Raw genomic sequence first — 27,150 nt, 5'->3', positions numbered from 1 at the left:
TTGTAGGGAGAATTGCATGTATTTTGCAGAATTCCGATTTTCACATCAGAATTTTACAACTTCAAGTTGAGAGTCGGAATTCCAAAACAATTTAGCTTACAATTTTTTTTTATGGCAAAGTGCATCATATGGAGCATACAATAAGATACAAATATGGCTACTAGTTCCTTCTTGACTATCTAGATATCTAACCTGCCTTTGACACAAAGAAATGTCCCTCGTTTAATAACTGCTATTCCCCCTGGTCACATTCAGTTAGTTAGGAAGCTGCCATTTTGCACAATACTGTAATACCCGGTTTAATCTGCAAGCACCACACTGCTATTATTGGACTGCATTGCTGCAACACAACACACCTCTGCACTGTACTGCCCAGTGCCAGCTAAGGCTACAATGGTAAATTAAAATAAAATTAAAATTTCTAGGAACTTTTTTGCTATTGTTTCTAGAACTCAGAACAGAGTGAGTAATTTCTTGGAAAGGAGGGGAATTTTTGAATGTTTTTCTACTCTAAACATTTATTACAAAAAAAGTACCTATGCACATACAAACTTTGTGCATTACTAACTGATCTAATTTACTGTTCTATACACTAAAAATGGTTGGCTGAACTTGTGCTTTAAACTGAATAGAATACACAGATTCACACAGGTTCTAAGCACTTAAGTTCCTAACCTTTTCTCAAACATTTGCTTAGCCTAGATATTGAATTTGTTTCTTATAAGGCTAGTAACTTGCAGAGCCTACAGATAAAACACTAATAAGTCAAATAGAATATACTAACTATATTTTTCCTGTAAGGTCCATGTAGAGAGCTTAAATAAGCCACAGCCGCTGTCATGCATCATCCACTAAACTGTTTACTTCAAATCTGATTATAATAAAAGGCTCTAAAGAAATGCCAGTAGCATATGACATATTCATGAGCAGTCATTGGTGCAGAAGGGTGAAGTATTTCTAGACATAACATTTCACTATGATTTATAATCACCCTCCCACTGCTACATGATAATTTGTGCTCTTCTCTGTCCATTCCAAATCATTTACTGTACAGATAGGTCCATCTTACTCTGAAATGTGCAGTGACAAAGGTTTTTCAAAAATAGAAGCAATTGAGGAATATATTCATACACAGCATTATCAGTGTTCATAAAATCTACTTTATGGTTGATCTAACAACTGAATCTTGTGATGTTCAAACCCTGGTAAAAGACTGGTGGGTGCCACCGAAGGCAGAACAGTTCTATGAACTTTAAGGGCAAATGGCCATTCGAGCAATCAATGCCCCTCAGCAACCAGTGTAGAAGCTCCTTGAACAGCTGATATCAAGTCATCAATTTCAGCAGACAAAACACTGGCCATTTCCTGCACCACAGCATTGCTACTGCCTGCAATTTTCATAGAAAGATCTAGTATGTACCAACCCAAAGCAGTCAGAAGACCAGGATCCAAGCAAGATATCCTACTACAAAGCCTGATCTCCCAACTCTTAATTCACTCTTTACACTATTCTTCCCCTTAGCCAACTCCCATTACTTTCTCTTCAAACTAACCTATCATCCCCGGAATTATTTAAGCATTTCTTACTTTGTCCCCATCACTATGGGATTTCGGCTACAGTATAGCAGAACCCATTATGATTCACTACGCCATCACCGACACTATGCGAGTTTGGCTAAAACTCATTAACATTCTGTGCGTTTGTCTATCTCCCAGCTGAGTGCCTGCACCTAAAAAGAACCGACGTATGATGTCTGAAGAAGAAACGTGAAGTTTCAAAAGCTTGCAATAAACTATAGTTATTAAGGGTATTACCAGATTTAACACTTGTTGGTTTGTTGTCATACCAATATACAGCAATATACAGCTATAGGAAGTGTTTCTGATGCTGAAACCAGGATAATTAAAGAAAAAGTAGGTATCCTAAATACAGTAATTTACTACATTCTACTATTTATCTAACTACCCATATTTTTCGGCCTATGAGATGCTCCTGACCATAGATTTAGAGGACAAAAAAACAGGGGGAAAAAATATAATACTGAACCTGGTGCATCCATGGTTAAGGGGCATCTTGTGGATTATGCTGCCTTTGTACCACATGCCCCCTTGTACCTAGTGTCTCCCTGTGTCCTCCTCTGTCCCCCTTTTGTCCTCCTGTGTCCCTCATGTGTCTGCCTCTGTCCTTTATTATACTTTGTGTCCCCCTGTGCATGGGCACAGTACAGGGAGTCCCCGACATTGCGGAGGGTTGGAGGTACGTATTGGCAGGCGTTCACAAGTCAGGAACTCCCTGCATTTGGACTATAAGATACAGTGATTTCTTTTTCCACACTTTTGGGGGAGAAAAAGTGAGTCTTATAGTCCAAAAAATACAGTAGGTTATAGATCTGTTTGAACAAAAATGAAATCCCATATTTAATTTTCCAGGAAAATCCAATTAACATTAACCTCCTTAGCGGTGAGTCAGGTTCGGGAAGTAAATCTGCAGCTCATAGCGGTAACCCCGAGCTGGATCCATGGAAGTGTATTATGGGAGGGCTACCGCAGATCTATCTAGCAGTATGATTTTTATGGTCTAAAAGCTTGTGAAAAAATTGCAACGCTTTAAGACAATAAGATCTGGAAGTAATCATACAGCCCGGGAGGTTAATATATCCTTATTTACTGATCCCAGAACTTGTATGAATGTTCCCCTGCAACCTCTACTACCCATGTATGCCCATATCCAGCACCATGGGCATTAATATTTCACTTGTTCCAGTAGTAAGAGTTCAGAGCTCAATTTAAAAAAACTTTGCATTTTTAAAATCAATTTTCTCCAAAACTATAAGGTATTTTTGATTGCCCCAACTTTTTTCCTTAACATTGGTAGCAATTTGGGTGACAGTGGTACGTTGGGGGCTTTGCTATTAACAGTTAAAGTTGGCATGAAATTACGCAAAATTACGAATGGATAAAACCAAGTCAATTCAATGTCCAAATCATAATTACGTATGGCCGTAATTGTGAACAATTATGTGAAATTTTTCGTAATCATAAGCAGATCACGATCATCACTATCATCAAATCCTCTCCCCCCCCCCCCCCCCCAACACACACAGTATTAGGTAGTTTTGGTGCAGCTATATCTTTGTATTAAGCTAGCCATACACTCATCGAATTCTGCCATTGATATCTGGCTGATTCAATCAATGTGATCAAAATGGCTAGAAACTGATGCAGAGGGCAACATGATCGACTGACTGATTGATTTCCGGCCAAATTCGATCGAATAACTGGATCGGTCCAGACAGAAGATTTCAGTCGATCAGTGGTTGGCGGCAGATAGATGGCCCATAGCATTGCATTGGATCAAACAGTGCAAGATTGCATTTCGATGGAATTTCAATAGACTTAATTCTGAAATCTATTGGAAATCTGTCCCGAGTGTGTGGTGGCACATGTCAGATTCCTGTCAGATTTGACCTGATGATCGAATCTGCTGGAAAGCTATAAGTGTATGTATTGACCTTTAATCAAAAGATTTTCTGGGGAGGTAGGAAAAAAAATTAAATAAAAAAAACTTTACCAAGCACAGTTTCCCTTTAGCGATAAACTTATTCAGGAGATTTATTACAAAGTGGCTGTAGCCATATATAAGAATTACAAGTATACATGTCTACTGTATTTTGATCGCTGACATTGAGGTAATGGGCAAAATTGAAAAATGCCCTGCAGTCTTGTGAGATCACGTATATCACCTGCCGTTTCCTGAGTCATAGAAGTGATTAATTGCTGAAATTTTCTGCAATGTGACTAACTTGCAGAACTGTGTGACTGTACAAGATCAATCACTGAACTGCAAGAAGAAAACTCGAGGTCAAAGAAGAAAATAGTGGATTTCCTGTTGAGCATTTCATTTATGAATCAACTCAATGGTCTCAGAACTATGCATGTATAGTTACTATGCTATTCTCAATAGCTTCAACTAGATGCTACTTTGATGCAGCAAGTCCAGATAAGGTTAGCACAGCAGCTGAAAGAAATAGTAGCTTCTATTCCATCAGTTTGTCTACAATGATGGTTGACAATTGTTTTGGGGACCTGGAGGACCCCTTCCTCAAAGCACAATGCAGACAGTTACATGCTATGTTGAGAGCAAGTTAAGCAAGGCATAATAAAACCATACTATTATTTTTTTCAAGTATGTTTGTCAAGCTGGTGTAACCAAGCTCATCTCAACATACTATCTGAAATGGATGTGCAGGTTTTCTGAAGTGTATTTTAAATATGTACATGACCTAACAATGTACCAGAAAGGGCATTCTGAAAAAATATTTAGCATTCAGAAGATACTTTGTAGTGTTGCCGAAAATAAAGCAAATTGTTTAATTCCTGAAAGCTAACCCATTGAATTAATGATAGGTGAAAAGTTGCCAGATTGTGATGTAGAGCAGGCTATATTTTCAATGGGTAACAGATAGCCTCCTCCATCTGTTATGTTGTAGGTCAACACTGACTGCTCTTACCAGCTGAATGAGACTAGAAAACAGTGGAGACATCAAGAATAACCATGAAAGATAGATATGCTTAACTAAAGTAACAGCGGTCTCTACCCTCTTAAGGACCAGAGCCCGCTGGTACCATAAACTGCAGAATACTAATGAATTGCCGCACATACCCACTGCAACCACCATCCACGCCACATGCAGGGAACCTCAGGCCACCTATCTATGATGGCAGAGTTCCTGTGAGGCGGACAGGAGCCGCTTTCATTGGCTCCTGACCCTGTCTATCAATGAAAGCCAACAGGAGTTGCTTACATTGGTAGACTGGGTCAGGAGCCAATGAAATCAGCTCCTGACCTGCTCACAGGGCTCTGCTGTGATAGAGATGGCAGGGTGAGTGAGCTGCAGCAGGGAGAAAAGGACGAGGTTACATAGTTACATAGTTATTTTGGTTGAAAAAAAAGACATACGTCCATCGAGTTCAACCAGTACAAAGTACAACACCAGCCTGCTCCCTCACATATCCCTGTTGATCCAGAGGAAGGTGAAAAAACCCTTACAAGGCATGGTTCAATGAGCCCCAAAAGGGAAAAATTCCTTTCTGACTCCAGATGGCAATCAGATAAAATCCCTGGATCAACATCATTAGGCATTACCTAGTAATTGTAGCCATGGATGTCTTTCAACGCAAGGAAAGCATCTAAGCCCCCTTTAAATGCAGGTATAGAGTTTGCCATAACGACTTCCTGTGGCAATGCATTCCACATCTTAATCACTCTTACTGTAAAGAACCCTTTCCTAAATAAATGGCTAAAACGTTTTTCCTCCATGCACAGATCATGTCCTCTAGTCCTTTGAGAAGGCCTAGGTACAAAAAGCTCATCCGCAACGCTATTATATTGCCCTCTGATGTATTTATACATGTTAATTAGATCTCCTCTAAGGCGTCTTTTCTCTAGACTAAATAAACCCAGTTTATCTAACCTTTCTTGGTAAGCGAGACCTTCCATCCCACGTATCAATTTTGTTGCTTGTCTCTGCATCTGCTCTAAAACTGCAATATCTTTTTTGTAATGTGGTGCCCAGAACTGAATTCCATATTCCAGATGTGGCCTTACTAAAGAGTTAAACAGGGGCAATATTATGCTAGCATCTCGAGTTTTTATTTCCCTTTTAATGCATCCCAAAATTTTGTTAGCTTTAGCTGCAGCGGCTAGGCATTGAGTACGATTATTTAACTTGTTGTCGATGAGTACTTCTAAGTCCTTCTCCAAGTTTGATGTCCCCAACTGTATCCCATTTATTTTCTATGGTGCTAGACAATTGGTACTACCAAAATGCATGACTTAACATTTTTCAACATTGAATTTCACCTGCCGTTTATGTGCCCATATAGCCATCCTATCCAGATCCTGTTGCAATATGACACAATCATCCTGAGAGTTGATGATTCTGCACAATTTTGTATCATCTGCAAAAATAGCAACATTGCTCACTACTGCATCTACTAGGTCATTAATAAATAAATTGAAGAGCACTGGACCCAGTACAGACCCCTGTGGGACCCCACTGCTAACAGTCTCCCATTTTGAGTATGATCCATTGACCACAACTCTTTGTTTTCTGTCCATTAGCCAGTTCCTTATCCATGCACACAGACTCTTCCCCAGTCCTTGCATCCTCAACTTTTGCACCAGACTTTTGTGGGGAACAGTGTCGAAGGCCTTTGCAAAGTCCAAGTATATCACAGCTACAGCATTCCCAATATCCATATTAGCATTCACTACCTCATAAAAGCTGAGCATGTTAGTCAAACAGGACCTGTCTTTAGTAAACCCATGTTGATGCTGAGAAATAAGATTATTTTCTACTATGAAGTCATATATAGTATCTCTTAGTAACCCCTCAAATAGTTTGCATACAACTGATAAGCTTACAGGTCTATAATTTCCTGGATCTCATTTTTTGCCCTTCTTAAATAATGGGAAAACGTGGGCTGTACGCCAATCCACTGGGACTCTGCCAGTTGAAAGAGAGTCACAAAAGATAAGATAAAGGGGTTTATCTATAACTGAACTTAATTCCCTTGGTGGAAGCGATGACAATGCACAGCGGCGGTGAGCTGAAATATACACCCTGGCAGCCCCAACAGCATCAAAACAGGGCATAGATTTCAACTAGCATCATCCTTAACTGGTTAAAGTGACCCTATTAGTAAAAGGGATATGGAGACTGCCATAAATGTAGAGGTGTGGTCATACTTTAGTCAAAGCACTTGATCTGCATACTGATTTTGGGTCTGGTGGGTTAAGGTACTGGAGGCTCAAGATCAGCCAAGCAACATGCATTGGTTCCCACTACCAGCGGTTTTCTAAGTGCTAGTAATTTGAAAAGCTTTAATGCTATGGAGATTTTTTTTTTTTAAATAACACCGCTCAAGTGAGAACACACAGCAATAATTACAATACCAAGAGTTAAAATCACAAGCGCTTAGAGAAAAGCTCTTGCAGTGTGAATCAGCCCAAGAAATAATCATGGAAACTTGGACATACTTTGAACAGAATGTTAAGGTAGGCCCTCGCATGCAAAGTAGTGAATTTTTGGCACTGGAGAGGTGTTTTTTGGTGCCAGGTTATAGGTTATTGTTGATTTTGCGTCAACAAGATTTTATTTGGCTCTGGGTTTTCAGCAATAGTTTTAGTATTAGACTAGTGTCAGCAGGAATAATTTGGCTAGCATATTGATGGAAAGGTTAGAGTTTTAAACTAGTGTTAGTAGCTTTTAAATTTAAAATAGTTTTTTGTTTGTTTGTTTTAAATGTAGTTAAATGACAGATTGCTGCAGTATACATAAGAATAATAATAATAATAATAATAATAATAATAATAATAATAATAATAATAATAATAATAATAATAATAATAATAATAATGTTGATGTCCATTTTCTTAAAATGTAATAAAATGTACTCAGCATGGGGTGCCCCTCCCAAGCCACTTTATTCCCTTGTCATCCATGGAGGTGGGGGTAACTTATGGTGGAACCTGGGATCCCCCTTTAAGATCTCCAGGTCTCCATCCCAGAGGTGAAATGGGTTTAGAGGAACTTGTGTACAGCTTTCCCATTTCTACAACGTGTTATGTAAAAAAAAAAACACAACAACTTTGCACAGTAAAAAAAGAAAATAAAAAATACGGGTAGTTTATTATTCTAAATGATACTTACCTGTAATTAATGATCCTTTAGAACAATGTTGACTTGAAAATATATGTAATGGAACAAGGTGGTGGACCAGATAAACTGACAATATGAAGAAGACATTGATAGTTTACATGATCTACCACAAATTGAAATGTGTATGGCCTGCTTTATTACAATAGAGGATACCTACTCTACATCTCTTACATTACATTGTTGTTTAATGTCTTATGGAGCTGCATCTGTTTGTACATAGTTCAATACTTCTTAATTTTACTAATTGCTTTTATGGTTGCAGCTACTGAGTGATGAACCATTTTTACTTTGTATAAATCAGTGCTACCTTATTAAAATAAAAAGGCAAGAAATGGCAAGGTGCAGCAAATGCAATGTTTAAATTCGATGTGAAATCTCTTGACCTCATTATAGCTTAGCCACAGTGAAATGTCATTTAACTGAAGAGGTGTAGCAAATATCTCTCTAGCATTTCCAATGTGTATTCTAGCCTTCAGTCTCTTGGTCTGTACAGCAGCAAAAGAGCTCTATTTTATGTCAAAGAGATCTTTGATATTTTTTCTCTTAAAGGACAAAGCACGTTAAAACGTATTGCCAGCTCCAGCATGTCAAAAATCCTTTCTATCAGGAATAACCAGAAACCCCCTGATTCTCAAAAGAATTACACTCAGCACTAAGCTGCAGCTCACAACGGCACCAACCACCCCAAGATGCCACCCACAGGAGTGTCCTGTGCATACTTATAACCTTCAGTTAGTATACAGAATGTTAACCACTTCAGGATCACAGGTCTTTGCCTTAAAAACCAAAACAACTTTCACATTTCAGCGCTTCTCCCTTTCATTCAGCAATAACTTTATTGTTACTTATCACACTGAAATGATCTATATTTTTTTTTTCGCCACAAATTAGGCTTTCTTTGGGTGGTAGTATTTGCTATGAATTGTTTTATTTTATATGCATTGTAAAGGGCATAATAAGGAAAAAAAGAAAAAAATTGATTTCTCAGTTTTTTAGCCATTATAGTTTTAAAATAAAATGTGCTTTGACACATAAAACCCACACGTTTTATTTGCCCTTTTGGCCCGGTTATTACAACGTTTAATTTGTGTCCCTAGTACAATGTATGGTGATATTTTATCTGGAAATAAAGGAGCATTTTTCCGTTTAGGGATTTTTAATACTATTTCACTTATTACAAGACTTTTTTTTTCAAAATTAACAGTAGTATACGCTCATGACATCTATATTAGAAAAGTCCCTAAGGTAACTATTTATGTAAAAAAAAATTAAATGATGTAATTAGTTTCATTTTTTTTTAATGAGTATTTTATTTCTGTAACTGTGGGGCAGGGTTGGAAGGGGTTAAATGTAATAAAAAATAATATACTTTCTATGTAAAACAGAATACTGGCATAATTGGGTGTATTTTTACTTTTTGGATGGTGCTTCTGAGACCGTGTTTCTATTAATAGAACACTCGGAAGTGTCGGGTCTGAGAGCTTGTGTGACCTAATCAAGCTCTCAGAGGACACGGGAACGGTGGTGATCGGGATTGAGAATAAAAAGATTCTCGCATCCTGATCACAGATGGAGAGGGCTGAAACGGTGGATCGACCAAAAACGGCGCTGGGATCGTGAACGCGACGGTAAGACAGCAGTACGCATATCTAACTCCCTGATCTGCACGTGAAGTTTAAGGCTGGTTTCACAGTGGGATGTTACAGGCGCACGTTAAAGCAGCCTGTAACGCACCCCACCGCACAGCAATGAAAAATCAATGGGCTGTTCACAGTGCCCACGTTGCGTTACATAGTAACGCTGCGCCACCAGACAACGTACTGCATGCAGTACTTTCTAAGCGGCAGAGCCGCGTTAGACTGCTTGCACATGCTCAGTAACGTTGGGGAGGAGCGGAGAGCGTCCAGGCACATGGCTAATTAATATTCACTGCACTCAGTGACGTGCAGTATTTACTTCCTGGAGCGGCCGCTCTGTGCAGCGATTGGCCGGCGGGACCACGTGATGCCGCATGCGCACAAGAGTAGGCATCACGGAAGCCAGAGTGAGCTGCACAACGCGGCTCACTCTGACGTCCAAAGCAGGGAGCACTAGGCGTTGCGTTAGGGGCACGTTATGCGACCATAACGTCCCCTAAAACGCAACGTCCTGGTGTGAAACCAGCCTAAAGGGACGTAGATATGCGTACCAAGGATCCTAAAGTGGTTAAATGCGCATAACTTATGAACTAGCATCTAGGTCAACACCCCAAAATAATTAATTTTTAAATGTGGAGCTAAACAACATTGTCAAAAATCATTTGGGAGGAAAGCATGCTTTACAGCCTTACTGATTTCCTCTTGACCATTCTTGAAACTAGTCCTCTGCTGAGCCACAAACTTTTGCCCCATCCACCCACATCCAATGACAGCCACAGTGAGAAAAATGAGAACAGTTTCTGAAAGGACTCAAGGCCAAAAAAAGATAAGTAGTTTTACTTACCTGGGGCTTCTTCAAGCCCCTAGAAGTTATTTGTGTCCCTCACCACAGCTGTGGTCCTCTTTGGAGTCTTGCTGGCTGTAAGGATCGCTATCCCTGCCTTCTGTACATGCACAGGTCAGCGCCCATGCGTGAATGCCCCCACATCATCTGAAGCATACTTCGCCAGTGCAGTGTGCCGCCAGTGATGTGGGCGAGAGCATGCACAGGAGTTGTTTACCCATCGAGGTTGGTGATCCTTACAAACTGCCAGCGTGACCCCGAAGAGGACTGGAGCTGCGCAAAAGGGAGCCAAATTACTTCAAGGGGCTCAAAGAACACCAGGTAAGTAAAACGACATCTCTCTTTTGGCCTTGTGAGTCTTTTAATGTTAACATTTTAAAACATAAAACAGACATGCATCAAAGTACATTAACAACCCAAAAAACAATTATGTCCCCAATTGGTATTTGACTGAATAGTGATGGATACTTGCACCTCACTGCACATTGAATTTGAGTGTGGTACAATTCTTGTAGTTTGATTGATGCTCAATAGATTTCTGATGAAATGTACCCCCACTCCTACCACATCCCCTCATGGAGATTTTTTTAAAACGTGTCTGAACACACTTTTGATTGATAAACTGTCCAAAATTGATTAAAGTCAATCTTATACGCTGCGGGCAAAAGATGGCTGGGAAAAAAAAACAATATCCGTTTGCCAATATAAGCTTTACAAAGAGAAATATCTGAGATATGCTAGGCATTTCAATTGGGTACTAGTTTTGTCGCTGCCATGAAGTTAATGCAAGATAGTGGTTCAGTGCCAATTGTGTGATTTGGCTACACAATAACCAGGAACATTTTCAAATACATACAAATAGCTGACACTCTGCTATTTAAAGAGAACCCAAGGTGAGAGGGATATGGCGGCTGACATTTTTATTTGCATTTAAATAATGCACATTGTCTGGCTGTCTTGTTGACCCTCTGCCTGTAATACTTCAGGCCATAGACCCTGAACAAGCATGCAGATCAGATGTCTATGACAAATCTGACAAGATTAGCTGTATGCTTGTTTCAGGTGTGTGATTTAGACCCTACTGACCAGAAGGATCAGCAGCACTGCCAGGCAACTGGTATTGCTTAAAGGGAAGGTCCAAGCAAAAAAAAAAAATGAGATTCACTTACCTGGGGCTTCTACCAGCCCCATGCAGCCATCCTGTGCCCTCGTAGTCACTCATTGCTGCTCCAGTCCCCCGCTGGCAGCTTTCTGACCTCGGAGGTCAGGGCCAAATTGCGTACATTTTTACACATTCCCGCTAGTGCAGGAACATTAACACATACATTTTTACGCGTTAGTGGTGCAACGCGTACATTTTTGTTCCTGCACTAGCTGGAATGCGTAAAAATGTATGCAATGTAGCCCTGACCTCCGAGGTCAGAAAGCTGCCAGCGGGGGACTGGAGCAGCAGTGAGTGACTACGAGGACACAGGATGGCTACATGGAGCTGGTAGAAGCCCCAGGTAAGTGAAACTCATTTTTTTTTTTTTTGCTTGGACCTTCCCTTTAAAAGAAAATAAATATAACAGCCTCCATAGGTCTTTGGGTTCCTTTTAAAAGCCAAGCATTAGCACTCAACGCATCTCAGCATTCAGCAATGGGCCCTTGCCACATGGATTCTGCACTTGTGTTGTAAACAGATGGTGAGAATCAGTTAGGTTTAGATATTTTATGAGGGTTAGGTTAGGAATAAACTAGATTTACCAACTAGGGTAAGGTGGTTAGGCTCTCACCAGTGGTGTAGCAATAGGAGATGCAGAGGTTGTGATCACACTGGGGCTTCTGGACCAGATGGGCCCACTAGGGGCCCTTCATCCATCTTATTAACTTTTCATCTTTTCATTGGTGATATGCTGGTAATAAACCTCTATATGTGCATTGCATAGTGATAATAATTAACAGTTTCCTTACTCTAACTACACCTCTCTGACACTGCAGCTGTCCTTGGTAGGTACTTAGACTCCATATAAATACAATGCTTGGGGCCCCATGTAAAACTCAAACCAGGGCCCAAACTCCTTCGTTACACCACTGGATCTGTGTAATGAATAGCGGAGATACCGCCGCGCGGGTAAGCGGCAGGGCGGCTATCTCCGCGTTCCAGCCGGCGGCCTCTGCCGCGCAGCAACATGTCACTGGTTCGCCTGGTCCTTCTAGTGCACACAGATGGAGAGCTACGCGCGCGCCAGGACCTTTATGCTAGCAGAAGGGGAATCAGCTGATCAGGCTGATCAGCTGATCCCAGCTGGGCTCCGGATTGGCTGAGTGGCTGGGGCGGCGCTGCGGAGTGCTGTAGGTATATATAGGACTTGCCTGTTAGTTGCAAGTTGTCTGCCGTTGCGAATGCTATGTGTGAGCACTCAGACCTCAGTCAGATCTTACAGTGTGTTAGAACCAGGCGGAGCTGGGAATTCACACTTAGTCAGATTCCGTTTATAGCCTCTATTGTATTATTGTATTGTATATATAATAGACTAGTTCCCAGGTGTTGAGACCAAGGACCTCACACCTAAGACTAGGAGATTGCTGTTTGCTACTGTTATATTTTAGACTAGATCCCAGGTGTTGAGACCAAGGACCTCACACCTAAGACTAGGATTGAGAGATACTGTTACCAGTTATGATCTCTGGCTTTCCTGACTACTCTCCTGCTTACTGATTCGGTACCTTTGCCTATCTGTCTACTTGTTACCGACTTTGCCTGTACCCGGAAACCGAATCAGTCTCCTGTCTCTGTACCTTGTCTGCCCGTGTGTTGCAGACCTGGCCTGTCTGACCCTTCCGGCTGTCACTCATTCCTTGGGTGATCAGCCTTACTGTACTACTCGTGACACTAACTCCCTAGGTGTCCATAGCTGCAAGGGCTACCTGCTCCTCAGGAAGACCATCTTGCAGTTCAGTCAGTGGTCTCTACCCCTTAGGAGTCCACTGGCTGCAGTACAGTCTGATCCCCAATCCATCAGGGAATCCTCAGCTGCAGTACAGTCTGTATCCCCTCCTCTTAAGGAGGTCAGCTTCAGCACAGTCAGTGGCCACCTGCCCCTCAGGGGTCCACTGGCTGCAGTGCAGTCTGATTCCCTGCTCTTCAGGGGATCCTTGGCTGCAGTAGTGTCTGTATATCCTGCTCCTCGGGAGATAACCTTTCCTTACTGTTGCACCAAACACTTTAGACTTTACCACATTAGGTGTCCTGTGTCAAGCTATACTAGTATTATTGGTGATTCTGCAAATCACTACATAATCGGCTATAGCATCTGTATTATTGGTGATACTGCAGATCACCAATAATCAGAGATATCTGTGTTTCTGACACCAATCGTTACAATCTGACATCAGGATAAGTATACTTTGGGCAGAGATTAGGTGTAGACGTCATTAAGGGATTTATGTTGGAGAGTTGGAGCTAGACATAAGGATGCAGAAAAGGACTTGTTAGGGATGACCAAATAGGGTAGTAGTAAAAAAAAAAAATTTGATGAAAGGGCCATCAAAAAGTTGACAGCAGAATGTCAGTAAGCATTAGACACAACACTGCATACTCTATAGGTGGGATCCAGATCCTGAATCAGGCAATGCCATAATTATATGTACATAGTTTATATACTGTGGCATCAAAGTGTGAAGTCCACTATTAACCAGAATATATAACTTCTTGAAGGCTGTACAAGTAATTTCAAAATAAGAGCAGGGAGAAAGCACTTCAAAAAGGATGTATACTTTATCTTGCAGCTGATGCCAGAACACTGTTCGACATACGTAGGGATACAAACTATAAGCAGCAGAACCCCATTAAATGTGTTAAGCTTTCTTTTCAACCTCTGCACATTAAAATGCCATCCTAAGAGCAGCACATTATCTGTGCTTGTACCTTGGTATTCTACCGTTGTTATACTTCGAGTTTGCACACTGTCATGAGTTCATCCATCTTCAGGACCATGCTGCAGCTCACAGTTTTGACACTGATCAAAGACCAGTTAAAGTGAACCTCCGGACTGAAAATCGACTCAGCAGTACTGAAAAGGCCTGGTGTTTCTTTAACAGTTTCACAGCATCAGAACTTTGTTTCTCTTATCCAAGCCTCATTTTTAGCTGCACAGAAGAAAACTGCCCGGGTTTTTTTCCCCTGATGCTGTGCAAAGCATGATGGGATTTCTAATGTTGCTCTCGTTCTGCTGTTTTGGTGCAAATTTTTTTTTTTACATTTTGAATTTGACATTTGAATCCTAGCGTGTGCAGCTGGGAGGGGTTATCAGGACACAGGACAGTTGGAACTGTGTCTCCTGCTCCTTGTCACCTCCTTTCAACCAAAAAGATGGCTGCCCCCATGACAAAGATGGCAGCCCCCATGAATCACAAACATTTGCCTGTTCTTTTAAAACAGGGTGGGTAAAAAATTATATTACCTATCTATTCTAATTAACATAACTAATGTAACTTAATGACAGTATGTTTGTTTAGGCTGAAGTTCCCCTTTAAGGTCATCTTCAATTCATATGACCACTGCAGGTAGCCAATTGTGGTCACAGACAAAAACTATATTCCCCTTGTACCTTAGGCTTAAAATGAACCCATGTCAAACTAGTGACAAGGAGCCTGATTCAATTATAGGTGTTAAAAAAAGTGCAAGCAAAAATACGCTCAAATCACTCTGCATCAAACCGCTTAATGACCAAATGTCAAATGTGCTGGCTGGTAGATTTCCAGACTGCCTGGTACTTGAAAATAATTTGCCTGTTTCTCATTATGATTACAACAATTATGCTAGTTAAGCTCTAATGCTAAGCTTAATCCAAGTCTAACGAGCAGTCCAAATCATTATAATCCTTTGGGGCTTTCGCAGACTCTTGGCTGAGGTCCTCTAATGACTGTCTGCACTGCTGCACTACTGGAAGGGAAAATGGCATAAGCATCTTTAAATATCCCCATTAGTCCATTGATCTGGTCAGTGAGAATCCCTAGGGATTTTCATTGGTCAAATTAGTAAACCAATGAGATGCCTCCGAGTAAATTCGATGATGCCTATGCCAGAGCTGCCTTCTGATTGTAGCTTGTAGCTATACTAACAAGGAACATTTTTCTTGAATCTCTTTCATTAGGGTCTCCTATTGGTTATATTGGTTAACTGAACAAGCAGAATAAGCAAGGAACCCTTGTTTCTAGCTTCATATGTTTTATCTCCACTTCCTCTTGAGCACAAAGAAAGAAAACAGCTCATTTTGGTTATTGGGGGTGGGGGGGGTGGGGGGGGAGGGTAAACACGTGTCTTAGAAAACTTCAGAAGGCAAAACCCCATAATAGCCATCAAAGCCATTCTGGCAATACCCGCTTATATAACCCTACAGGTTAGGGGAAATTGGAGTGGGCTGGGGGCTGATCTTTATTATAATGGTGCAATGAGGCAATTCTTCTGCAGTCCTCATTTTGAAAAATCAGACTTGTAGGGGAACTACCAGGACTCTGCATTATCCTATACTCCCTGGAACAGAAGCAGGGTAGCCATGCCCTTGGCCAAGCAAGAGACCAAGTACCATACCCTTAGTGAACACGGTCGTATAACTGACAAAGTCATTTTAAAGTATGCTGCAGGAAGGAAGTCAAATTACAACAAAGCTGTCTTAATCCTGGGCAATAAAAATTGATCATTTGTTTTAAAAAAAAATATACTGTATATAGTGCCACATATCTTCTGTGAAAGCATTGAGACATAAAGATGCCGCTTCTGAAAATAAAAGCAAGATTTCTTGAGGTCCAGATGACTACTCAAGTGAAGCTACCTAATCTAGCAAACTAAACACCAACAGGAAGGCTTGGAAGATGGCAAAGGAGGGGCTAAGGTTGATGAATGCAAATTTCAACTTTGCCTATTCTGATCTTTTTGACATATACGTTCCACTGCAGGCAACCACTGATTATGTACTTTTAAGTGTCTGTTAGGACTGCTGTGCTGAGGAATGCGACAGCCTGGTATACATTACAGGATTTTATTCCACAGAGATTGTGGCAGGATGTTCAACAGAAAAATAGAACATTTAACGCTAATAGAAATTGTTTTTGAAAAGTTTAAGTAGGGCATGTCTGTTCCTTGCTTTGTAAATCTAGAAATATGCAGAGCTATGCAGTTTAGCCCCTTTTAGATCTCACTCTCAGCATCAACTGTGAGAACTTTATTTTAAATTTTTGGTGGAAGGGATTATGCTTTAACCACCCTGGTGTTCTATTTAAAATGCCAGGGTGGCGGCGACAGGGTTTTTTTCACGTCTTTTTTTTTTATGCTGTCAACTGAAAGTTGGCGATCACAAGTAACAAGAAATCCCGCGGAGAGCGGGATTTGTTGTTAGGCTCACCCTGTCGCCATGGCGACGATCGGGATGACGTCATGGACGTCAGCCGACGTCCTGACGTCAGACGCCTCCGATCCAGCCCTTTGCGCTGCCCGAAAGTGTTTGGTCAAGGCAGCGCAGGGCTCTGGCGGGGGGGGGGGGCTCTTCTGCCGCTGCACGCAGCAGATCGCCGCTAAGCGGCGGCGATCAAAGACCACACGCAGCTAGCAAAGTGCTAGCTGCGTGTGGCGCACTTTATTTGATGTAAATCGGCCCAGCAGGGCCAGAAATATCAGCCTCGGCGGCAATGGATGAGCTGAGGTCGTCCATACCACCAGGAAGGTTAATGCAGTCATAAATAGAGAGACATACAATGACAGTAAATCTGGAAGTATAGGAGAGAGTTAACCCTAGTAAGATTGTAATTTTACACATTTGCCTAGAAAAGGATTAGAAAAATGTCCTATATGGAAAATCTATTCTCTCAATATATTTATTGGGAAAAAAATCCAAGATGCTTTGGCCATTAAACAGAAACAAAGAGGAGACAACAAAATTCCTAATAATGGCTGATATGATGATTTATCCCTGCTAAAGTTTTTAAGACTGTCCTTTAAGTTTGAAGTAGAGTGAAGGATTAAAACTTTTCTGGCATATACATTTTTGCATTTTAGAATTTTGCTTATCAAATGGGAATAACATTACCATCAGCTAACAAGAAAACAAAATTTAATTTTATACATACAGACAGTCCCCCACCTATAAATGCCTCGAGTTAGGACATTTTATACAAAAGTTGTCCTAAAGTACAAAATATACTATACGGATTTTGTGATTACATATTTTTGTTGCTACATGTTACAGTGTAATATAAACTGTAGTAAGTAGTTGCAAACAAATTAAAAACAACAAAAATCTGTATATGGCCAAATCCAATGTTTTTCAAAAGTAAAGAAGTTGTCCACGTTTTACTATGTGTACTGCATGACTCAACTAGTCAACTTACAAATTCAACTTACAAACAACCTCCCAGAACAAAATCTGTAAGCAGGGGACAAGCTGTAATTTATTTTGATCTTTTTCTTATTCTTCTTTGTGTACTTAGTTAAAACTTCTGTCTGTTGTTCTTTGACGTCCGCTATATTCACCCCGACACATTGTGGTGTGTTGGACAATATAATCACGTAGCAAATTCACAATTATATTGTAATGGTACACGAAGTTTACTGTGTGGTACTGGACAGTTGCAGGTTTACAGTTGCAGTGAAGCATACTTTTCATGAACCGTAACAGTACCATCTTATGTGTAACACACAATAAGACATCTCCCATTGTTGCATATTGATCCTGTTTCTTCAAAGTACACAACACAATGTCCCAGTGTGGAACTAGCCTCAATGATTAAGATTTTTTTTTAGATTAGCCCTAACACTGAATTGAAGAAAAAAAAAAAAACTTACTTCAGCAACTTACATGATCACAACAAGTAAACTACATAAAATATCATATACTGATGGCAGTTGATAATTGTTCTATGCAATTACAAATGATGATCAAGCTGTGGCTAAAAAAAAAATGTATATTCTTATTACTAAAATAAGAATAAGGTTTTCACTAAATAGAGACCCCCAAATTATCAATTATGTAAAAAAAAAATATATAAAAAAGTAAAGTAAATAAAAAATAAGCAAAAATCTAGTAACTTAAATTTGCTTACTGATATACGTGTCCAGGAATAAGTTTTCATTTCATCATCATACCACTAAAAAAATAAGATGACACTCATTATCATTCAATCTTAATGCCAATTAAGAAAGCAGTAGAAGATTTAGCCATCACATTAAGCTAACAAAGTAGCTAAGACTGGATTTATAACTGAATGCCAGCAGTTCTTAACAAGAGCCCTTCAACAACAGTGCTCTAACTACTGCCCGGGCATGCCACAATTTCCCAAGACAAGCACTATAAAGCGTATAACTCATGAGTTAAGAGCAATGCTGTACAATTCTCTGTCAAGACCCTATAAAAAGAAAACATGACCGGGTCCGTTCAGCTGTTTCTGAATTACAATTGTACAGCAATGTTTTTTCGGATGCAGGCACACAGACATGCTCATTTCCTATTCAGACTGCAATCATGATATTTTTGTTTCGGAAGCAGATACAGTTTGCTAGCTGATTAAAGCAGAATGAATCCAATAAAGGCCAAGCAATGAACAGTAGCACATTTAGTACACAACAAAAGCAAGCTTCTGACCCAATGTAAGCCTTCCAAATTATACATGTTAAAGATGCCTACATACACTAAATTAAGAGGAGAGCATTATTTATGGGCTAATGGATGCATAACCAAAATATATGCAGACACTTAAAGCAGCAGGCTTCCATTTGATTTGTATCATACAATACTGAAAATAGCAGTGAAAAGCCAGTTACAAGTATTCTGATTTGCTCATAATTAAAAGGCCAGTAAATTTAGACCAAAAGAGTTCATAGTGCGAAGGTTCTGCATATTATTCACAAGTAGTGATGAGGAGAAAGGTGTCCTAACAAATCCATGGCCACATAGAAAGGTCTTTTGAGTATAGAGGTATCTGAGGTATGACACAGTCATGTCTTCATCACTGAAAAACTAGCATTCATTCAGCTCATCTTTCAACTTATAGCACATATACTCTGGGGATGTACATAGAGGAGATCTGAGGGCAGCCTTTTGGGCAACTGGTCATTGAAATTGATTTCATGAAATGTTATTGATCAGGCAGAAATTCCAGATGAACATGTGTATGATAAGCTCTGGTGTCACATCTTTGATCTGGTGTAGACAGGAGAGGGTAGCTCAGAGCACTAGGGATCACCGTCAAAGCAAGAATAGTAGTTGGAGACAGATTTATGCAAGCCATGCATCAAAGTTACTGGGGGCCTGATGCCGTAAAGTATGGTAAAGTTGCCGTAAGCAGGGTACGGTTACTGCCACAGGGGGAGCATGGCCTGTTAACCATTCGTGCCATGAAGGTTTCTGCATGCATTACCATAACATGGGTGTTAACTCCGTAACACACGTGACATTAAGGGTTAAGGGACAGTGCTCTCCCAGCAGTAGTAATGGTAAATTTGCAGTGCGCTGACTGTATCAGGCCCCATATCCCATACACACCAGGTAACATTCACAGTATGGTCATATTTTTTGGTCACGCACAACAGAACTGGTGAGTTTTACTTACACATTCAATCAGGAAATGACAAAAAATTTGGTAGTTTCTTGGTGATTTCAGACAGGTCAGCAAAAAAATTATTTTCCAAAACAACGTTAGAGGTGAATATTGAAAATATATGAAAAAAAAAGGAGAGAAAGCTTCATTCTGAATTGTGACCTACTCCACTATTTGTGTGTGTGTGTGTGTGTGCATGCGTGCGTTTGCTTGTGCATGCACGTGTGCAATCCTTGGTAAAACTTCCTGTTACTATTTTTTATTGAAAAGGAAATTCTGAAGATTTCTATGGTAAGGTCGACATTAATAAAAAGGGTCAGTGTAATTATTTTAAATTATTTTAGGAACCCTGGAGAACAAAATATTAAAACTGTAATGAAGAAATAAGGCATGCTGTTTTATTGATTAGAAAGTCAATTTCAGTTGATTTGAACACTTGTAGTGCTATTTCACCCTGTAGTATAGCCAGCAGGCACCAGGTCCTTTCATACTGTATTCATAAAAGCTACTATACCTTACCTCTCCTGCTACATTCTTAGTGATATATGGTACTCGCCTAGCCAGAGGCCAGGAACCACCCTCCTCATGCATCCTCCAGCTGCATGCTGGGAGGTGTACTTCCTTCCCAGGGTCTAAATCAACAGGAATAGCTATTTGTGCATAGATGTAGCATCTGAAGATGTAGTATAATAATATTGCAGTCAAGCTTGTGTTGAAAGGTGACCTGGATTTGCTGCCTTTGGAAAGCAGTGACTTCACAAAGTAGGTCATCATACATCACTAGTAGGGGGTGAAAGGTAAAATATACCTTTTATGGATTAAGTATGGGGTAGAATCTATCTATCTATCTATCTATCTATCTATCTATCTATCTATCTATCTATCTATCTATCTATCTAGTTTCCCACCATGGAGAAGCATGAGATCGTTTGATGCATTTGCAAGTCTGAGATTGGCGTGTCACAATCATGTGATCATTTTTATTTGTTTCTGCTACACCCTACAGAAAAAGTAGACGTGACCCACAACCTGCCAACCAGAAATGTGAAAGCTAATCACATACTTGTCCTTCAATTGTAATACAGGAGAACTTATGCAGAAGAAAATTGTCCATCTCCAATTACTGGTCCTTTAAAATGAGCATGGCATTCCACAGCTTCTACACTGAGATAAGCAAATGGCAAAGTTAAAAAAAAAAAAAAAAGGGTAAGCGTGTGGGATGCAGAGGATACTGACCTGTGGTTCTCCAGTGGTTTCGGTACTCCAGCGAGATTCAAGAGCCTAAAGAACCATATGATGTACTCTTTTGGTTAAAGTAAAATGGAAGTATTCAGCTAAAAAGCTGCAGAAATCTGACATAACAAATAAGCGAACATTTCAGCATGCTATGGCCAACTTAGTTTCAAATCTCCACTATAGAGTAGAGTTTTTTTTATTTTTTTAATAGTAAATTGTTGTCTAAGGCTTAAATGATGGCGAATGACTTATGATTAAGCTTAATTACCTGCAGAGCAAGGGGCTTCCATCTCATATTTTTCAGTAAAGCTGGTGCTGAGGTAAGCATGCTCTGAGGTCGCTTTTTCAAAGTTAAGATAACACCACTCGGGTCCTCTCGCAGTGCATTCACCAAATTTTTCAACTGCCAACCCACCTGGTAACCAGCAAAATTATTACAATATAATTGAGGTACAAAAATTCAGAACGTCCCCAGTCACAAAACAAGGCTAATAACCGACAACATGGAGGAATTATCATAATTCATATCCACAGTATACAAAACAATGCTTAACACTGGAATCTCACAAGTACCAGATCCATAACTGGGTAAGCCTTCAATATTGTCCTGAATTTCCTAACAAACATAGCTTTTATATTCTTTAATTTTGACTGATATTAGCAAGAAAAGAAATGTAAATACATGTGAAAAAAAAAACAGTAGCAAGGTTAAATTACCATAGACCTAAAAACAGTATGCAAATTACAGTATACGTGAAAGCATCGTTCTCGATTCAAAAACCATAGATAATATGAGTTCATTTTCAGTTTAATAATAAAGTAATTTACTTAAGCATACCTTTAACTATTGTGTTTCCCCAATCCACACCTGTTCATTAGGACACCAGTTGATAAGAAGTGGAAATGCTAAGGGTGGTTTGCCTTCTTAAAATAGAAGGAATTTACAATAATTCAGCTTATAGTGAACATCTGTGGCTACCCTCAAGGCACCACTACTGAATATGCAAATGATCTCTTTATGCCCCCGAAGACAAGCTTGCATCTAGAACCACTGGTGTCTAGCAAACCTATAGCTTTACATTTTACAGAGCCATACCAACCCCACTTGCAGACAGCCTGTTTTGTACCTTTTGGTCCTCTTCAGTGCAGGGCAGGAATTGATATGGCTCTATGGGATAGGGCTTGGACCAATACAACAGAGTAACCACGCAGCTCGGGGTGACCTAAAACCCAAGGAAGGGACTTAAAGAGCCCGAAAAGCCCTCCTACTAAAAAGCAATGCTAGGTGTGGTTTGCCTTTATAAAACAGAAGGAACTACAACATACAGATATTACTAACTAAGGCTGTTATTTTAGCACCTGTGCCTTTCTACGCAAATTAAGGTGACCATTTTCAGTGATTCCAATATGCTCACCAGAAAGGTATAATGGTTGTCAACCTTTCATTTTACACATTTACTGAAATAACGGTTGCAAAGTTGTATTAGTTACTTATAAACTAACTATGTTCTCTAAACATTTTTATTTCCAAACCCAATAAAATTGCAGAAATTAGCATCGAACCTACAGCAACTTGAAATTATTAACATCTCATTGGCGAGTCCAACTGAAAAGTCATGGACTCCCTGAATACTTTCGGCTTACCCTATTTGCAAATGCATATACTTTAGATCAGAAATGCCAAATGGTAAAAAATAAATCAAAGGGTGATATGGTAAGGCATTGCAATGACTCGTTTCTGGTAACATTGACTTTTGAGATAATTATTAAATTGGCAGTTGGCACGTTTCACTGTTTAAGCTCGAAGTTTTGGGATGACAGCCCAGGGAGTTTCCTGTTAGACATACCAATTACTATTTTGAGGCTAGTTAGGAGTAAAACCTGTGGCTCAGGGAATCTTCTGTATGAGACCTCAATTAATATTTCTGAGGCAGGAATAGGACTTATGAGGATTGGATTTAGCTCTACTTGACCAAAAGTTCTTTAGCACATTGAGAAAATAACCTGCAAAGACAGTTATAGCATTGTCAATATCCAAGTCTTTTTATACTTAATGTTGGCCACTTTTTTAAAGGCATTAGTAAAATGAGAAATTCTCATTTTACTAATGCCTAAGAAACTGGTGTTTTAATATCAACAGCCATGACATTAAGTAGGCAGGTAATGCACCAGCTTACCCAACAGAAATGTGCACTTTAAACATTACTATTGTTCACATAGCTACTATGTAATAAGTTAGTGGTGAGCTGGGAGCATAGTTGTGCCTGAACAAGAAGACAGAAGACACTGGGTGTACCTCATCACCATGATTTATTGTGGTGCTCTCAATTCCATATCCTAGTACCTGGGTGAACCACTTGAATTACCAGCCCAAAAAGTGTAGCGATATCTATGGCAAGGGGATGGATAATCGTGCATTTTCTGGTTTTCAGCTTTAGTGGAGGTACCCAATACCATGATGCTGGATACCATGGATAACAGAAGGTTGGAGGTCAATGAAGGGTGACCGGTCATTTCTCTTTGGTAAGATTGGCAATGTAGAGTTTTTGCGTGTGTGTGTGTGTGTGTGTTTGTTTTTTTGTGTAGAAGTAGAAGTGGGGGAAGTATGAGTGGCATATGGTTGGCCATATACAGTATGTCAGTAATAGAAATGGAGACATGCCGTATTTATGTTTATGTGGATAGAGGAGGTTTCTGAGTGGTGTCATAGTCATGTTGTGCCCATGTAATTCAATATGCGTGGTTGAGGCAGATTTCTGAAGGGGCCTGCTCATTTGATATTAATAAAAAAGTGGAAAAACTTGGGAAGATTCTTGTCACTGTGCAGTAGTGAGCATTTCAGTTGCACGGTGAGGAGTCAGTCTATGCGTAGTCAAGGGACTTTGTGAGAAATCTTGTGAACTATAGATTGATGCCTCATTTTTTTTGTCATAGTTGTTATTCAGCAGATATGATGTGGGGTTTACTGTGCGGTGTGGTATGGAAAGAGCAACCAACTTTCATTCAACATTTGTCGTTTTTTTAAAAAAGACAGCATGACTTTTTTAAAGGGAACCTGAAGTGTGAGGGATATGGAAGCTGCCATATTTATTTCCTTTTAAACAATGGCTGCAGTAATGTCTGAACCCCACACCTGAAACAAGCATGTGGTTAATCCAGTCAGTATAGTTAATTTGCGTGCTTGTTTAGGGTTTATGGCTAAAAGTATTAGAGGAAGATGATCAGCAGGAAAGCCAGGCAATCTGCATTGTTTAAAAGGAAATAAAAATATCAGCCTCCATATTCCTCTCACCTCAGGTTCTCTTTAATGCAACCTCTAAAGATGAGCTTTTGCACTTGCTCGAGTGCAGAGTGCAGACGTTTAGGAGGGTTCTGAAATTGCCAAACACCAGTAAAATGCATGCACATGTCCTGCTCTTTCTCAAAGCGGACCCAAACATTTTTTTAATTCAAAATATTTAGTTGCACCACTCTGACACATACAAAGATAAACACTCCTTCAAGCCTATGAGCATTTCAGTGCATGCTTTTCACCCTCCTCTTTGCATAACTAGGGTTATACAGGTGGCAGCCATTAGCAATTCCTCCATTGCTGGACACCACCTACTCCAGCGTTTTGTCGGATTCTGTCCCGGCAATATGAAAGGAAGGGAGGGGTTCCTCCAATAAATGTAAAATATTTTATATTTGTCATCATGCAGCTGAAAAAGGCTGCTATTTATTATAATTTAGAAAATAGATTTTATTCCTGAAATCTCATATTTTTAATTTGGGTCCACTTTAAGAGCTGCCCTATCTATTATGGAGGGTAGTAGGTGGAGATCTACAGCCATATACTATCGTTATCAAGATATGTACCAGACAAAAGATCAGTTAGAATACACCATATGCTTGCATGGCATCTAATGCTGGATACACATGTTGCGTTTTCCCGTGCGATTTGCGGGATCGATTTCGTCAATTCGATTATTTCCAACATGATCGATCGTGTTTCGATGGATATAGCAGTCGATTTTGCATATTAAGTATGCAAAATCGACGGCTGTATCCATCGAAACACGATTGACCATGTTGGAAATAATCGAAATGACGGAATCGATACCGCGAATCGCACAGGAAAACGCAACGTGTGTATCCAGCATAAGATTAACAGCAGAAAGACAGAAGAACTTCTGGTCTGTGGTTACCTGTCGAATTCTAATACAAATGTTGTCACTTTGCCTTCTTGAAATGTCTACACTTTGTGTTTCTCTAACACTTCAGCAATTACTGCATATTCCTATTGGCCATAAATAAATGAAGGCAATGAGCATGGAATGAGTATGGAAACATAGGTACCAGGTGTTGGGCACAACAGTTGTGAGGTGTGTGGGGGTAGTAGAACGCCATGTCTGGTCTTTGAGGCTATAGCTGCACAAGCAGGTATATTCACTAAACTGAGAGAAGCATGCACATTATACTCTACTCAACATATTATGCGTCTGTTAGGCTCTATAGCAGTGATGGCTAACCTTGGCACTCCAGGCTGTCCCATGAGGCATTGCAATACTCTGACAGTTCTAAGCATAACTCGGGGAGACAGAGGCATGATGGGATTTATAGTTTTGTCACAGTTGGAGTGCCAAGGTTAGCCATCACTGCTCTATAGTATTGCATGGTAGTTGCCAAGTAGAGTCATTCTAACACTACATTTACAAACAAATGATCTGTCCCTAAAGTGATCTTGTGTGATGATTTTAAGGGGCATTATGCCAAGAGTGATTGACCAAATATGCTGCCCTTCTACGGTCTTCATCGACTATAAAGTGGAAGGGGATCACTTTAAGATAAAGCCTAACCCTTACCTTTCCCACCAACGTAAATACCTTTCTAATGCCTAATCTTACCCTTTCCTAACCTCTTAACCTTGAGTGTTATATCTAGACTCCCTAACACTTCTACTCTGCCTAACCCCATCATCTAACCCTATCTGACGCTCACCTTGTATCATCTATCATCTATCTTCTCAGGTGCTCGATTTGTTTGCTGGTGCTCATTTGCAGCAATAAGAGACAAAACACTGGTGCTCAATTTAAACCTCTAATACGCAAAGCCACAAGCTTGCATTTTGGCTGCAAATGAGCTGGTACCCAAATTAACCATTTCTTGTCCGTTTCAGAGAGCAAACGGGCACACAGCAAGTTTTGGTGGCTCAAAAAAATCACTAGGATAGAGATCAGTTAACTGAGCATTTTCAACTTTTTGAGGGCTCGTTCACACTAGGGGCGTTTTCAGCCTTTTTTCAAGTGCAGGCGATTTTTAAAATCGCTCACAAAATGCTTGTTCAATTAATCTCAATGAGAAGGTTCATATTAGCACTGTTTGTGCACTGTGCGTTCAGCAAAGTGGTGCCTGTACCATTTTTGCTGCATTTTTGCTATAATGGAAGGTATAGGCAATTGCGTGAATCTATTATTTTCCTGGTCAAAGAGTTTACTCCGTGACGCGAGTTACAAAACCGCTCTGGAAAAGAGCTTAGAAAAGCTCTTTTACCAGAAACACAGCATGCAGTGGAGTGTCGGGAGGGGGAAGCACACAAAAATGCAAAAACGCTTGCATTTTTTATTTTAGATGTGAACGCGGCCTTAATCAGTTTCTTTTTTAATTAGATTTTCTTGCCATCAATCACACCCTTTGGAAATATGATAATTTTGTATTCAAAACATCTAGTATACCGACTTCACTAAAATTAACCTTTAAGGCCTCTTTCACAGTAGGATGTTGCATTTTGATGAGACGTTAAAGTCGCAATGCAAATTACAACGCAATGCCCCAAAACAGTCGCAACGCAACTTTATGCCCTGTTACGGTCGCATACAGGCAATGAAAAGTATGTTTCCAAGTAATTATTGAGGATGTGCAAACAGTCCCCTTAACGGACAATGTTCGCTTAACGGGCAGCGTTAGTCACCAACGCAACGTGTGCACTGTGAATGGGGCATTGATTTTTCATTGCAGTGAGTTATTCTGCGTTAAATGTTGTTTTAACGTGCGACTTTAACGTCGCATTGTGAAAGAATCGTAAATATGTTACTGAAAATTTGTTTTCATTCAAGTCCAATCCAGATATTTACAAAAATAAAATAATAAAAAGGAG

General features: G+C 40.0%; 1 protein-coding gene across 7 annotated transcripts in view; it reads right to left on the bottom strand.

The window, feature by feature from the left end:
• The window catches only part of CNKSR2 (connector enhancer of kinase suppressor of Ras 2), a 496,515-nt gene that overhangs the window by 270,329 nt on the left and 199,036 nt on the right, over positions 1 to 27,150 (bottom strand). For 5 of the 7 annotated variants that reach the window (XM_068270009.1, XM_068270010.1, XM_068270012.1 and 2 more), the window contains one exon: positions 18,285 to 18,329. The exons of the other annotated variants lie outside the window; for them this stretch is intronic. In XM_068270009.1, the coding sequence (XP_068126110.1) occupies positions 18,285 to 18,329 (45 nt within the window). The remainder of the gene's footprint in view (positions 1 to 18,284; positions 18,330 to 27,150) is intronic. 7 annotated transcript variants of the gene reach the window in all.

This window comes from Hyperolius riggenbachi, chromosome 2, assembly GCF_040937935.1.
Source record: "Hyperolius riggenbachi isolate aHypRig1 chromosome 2, aHypRig1.pri, whole genome shotgun sequence".
NCBI classification, from domain to species: Eukaryota; Metazoa; Chordata; class Amphibia; order Anura; family Hyperoliidae; genus Hyperolius; species Hyperolius riggenbachi.
The sequence above is the reverse complement of the archived record's forward strand: the minus strand, read 5'-3'. Positions and strand labels throughout refer to the sequence as shown.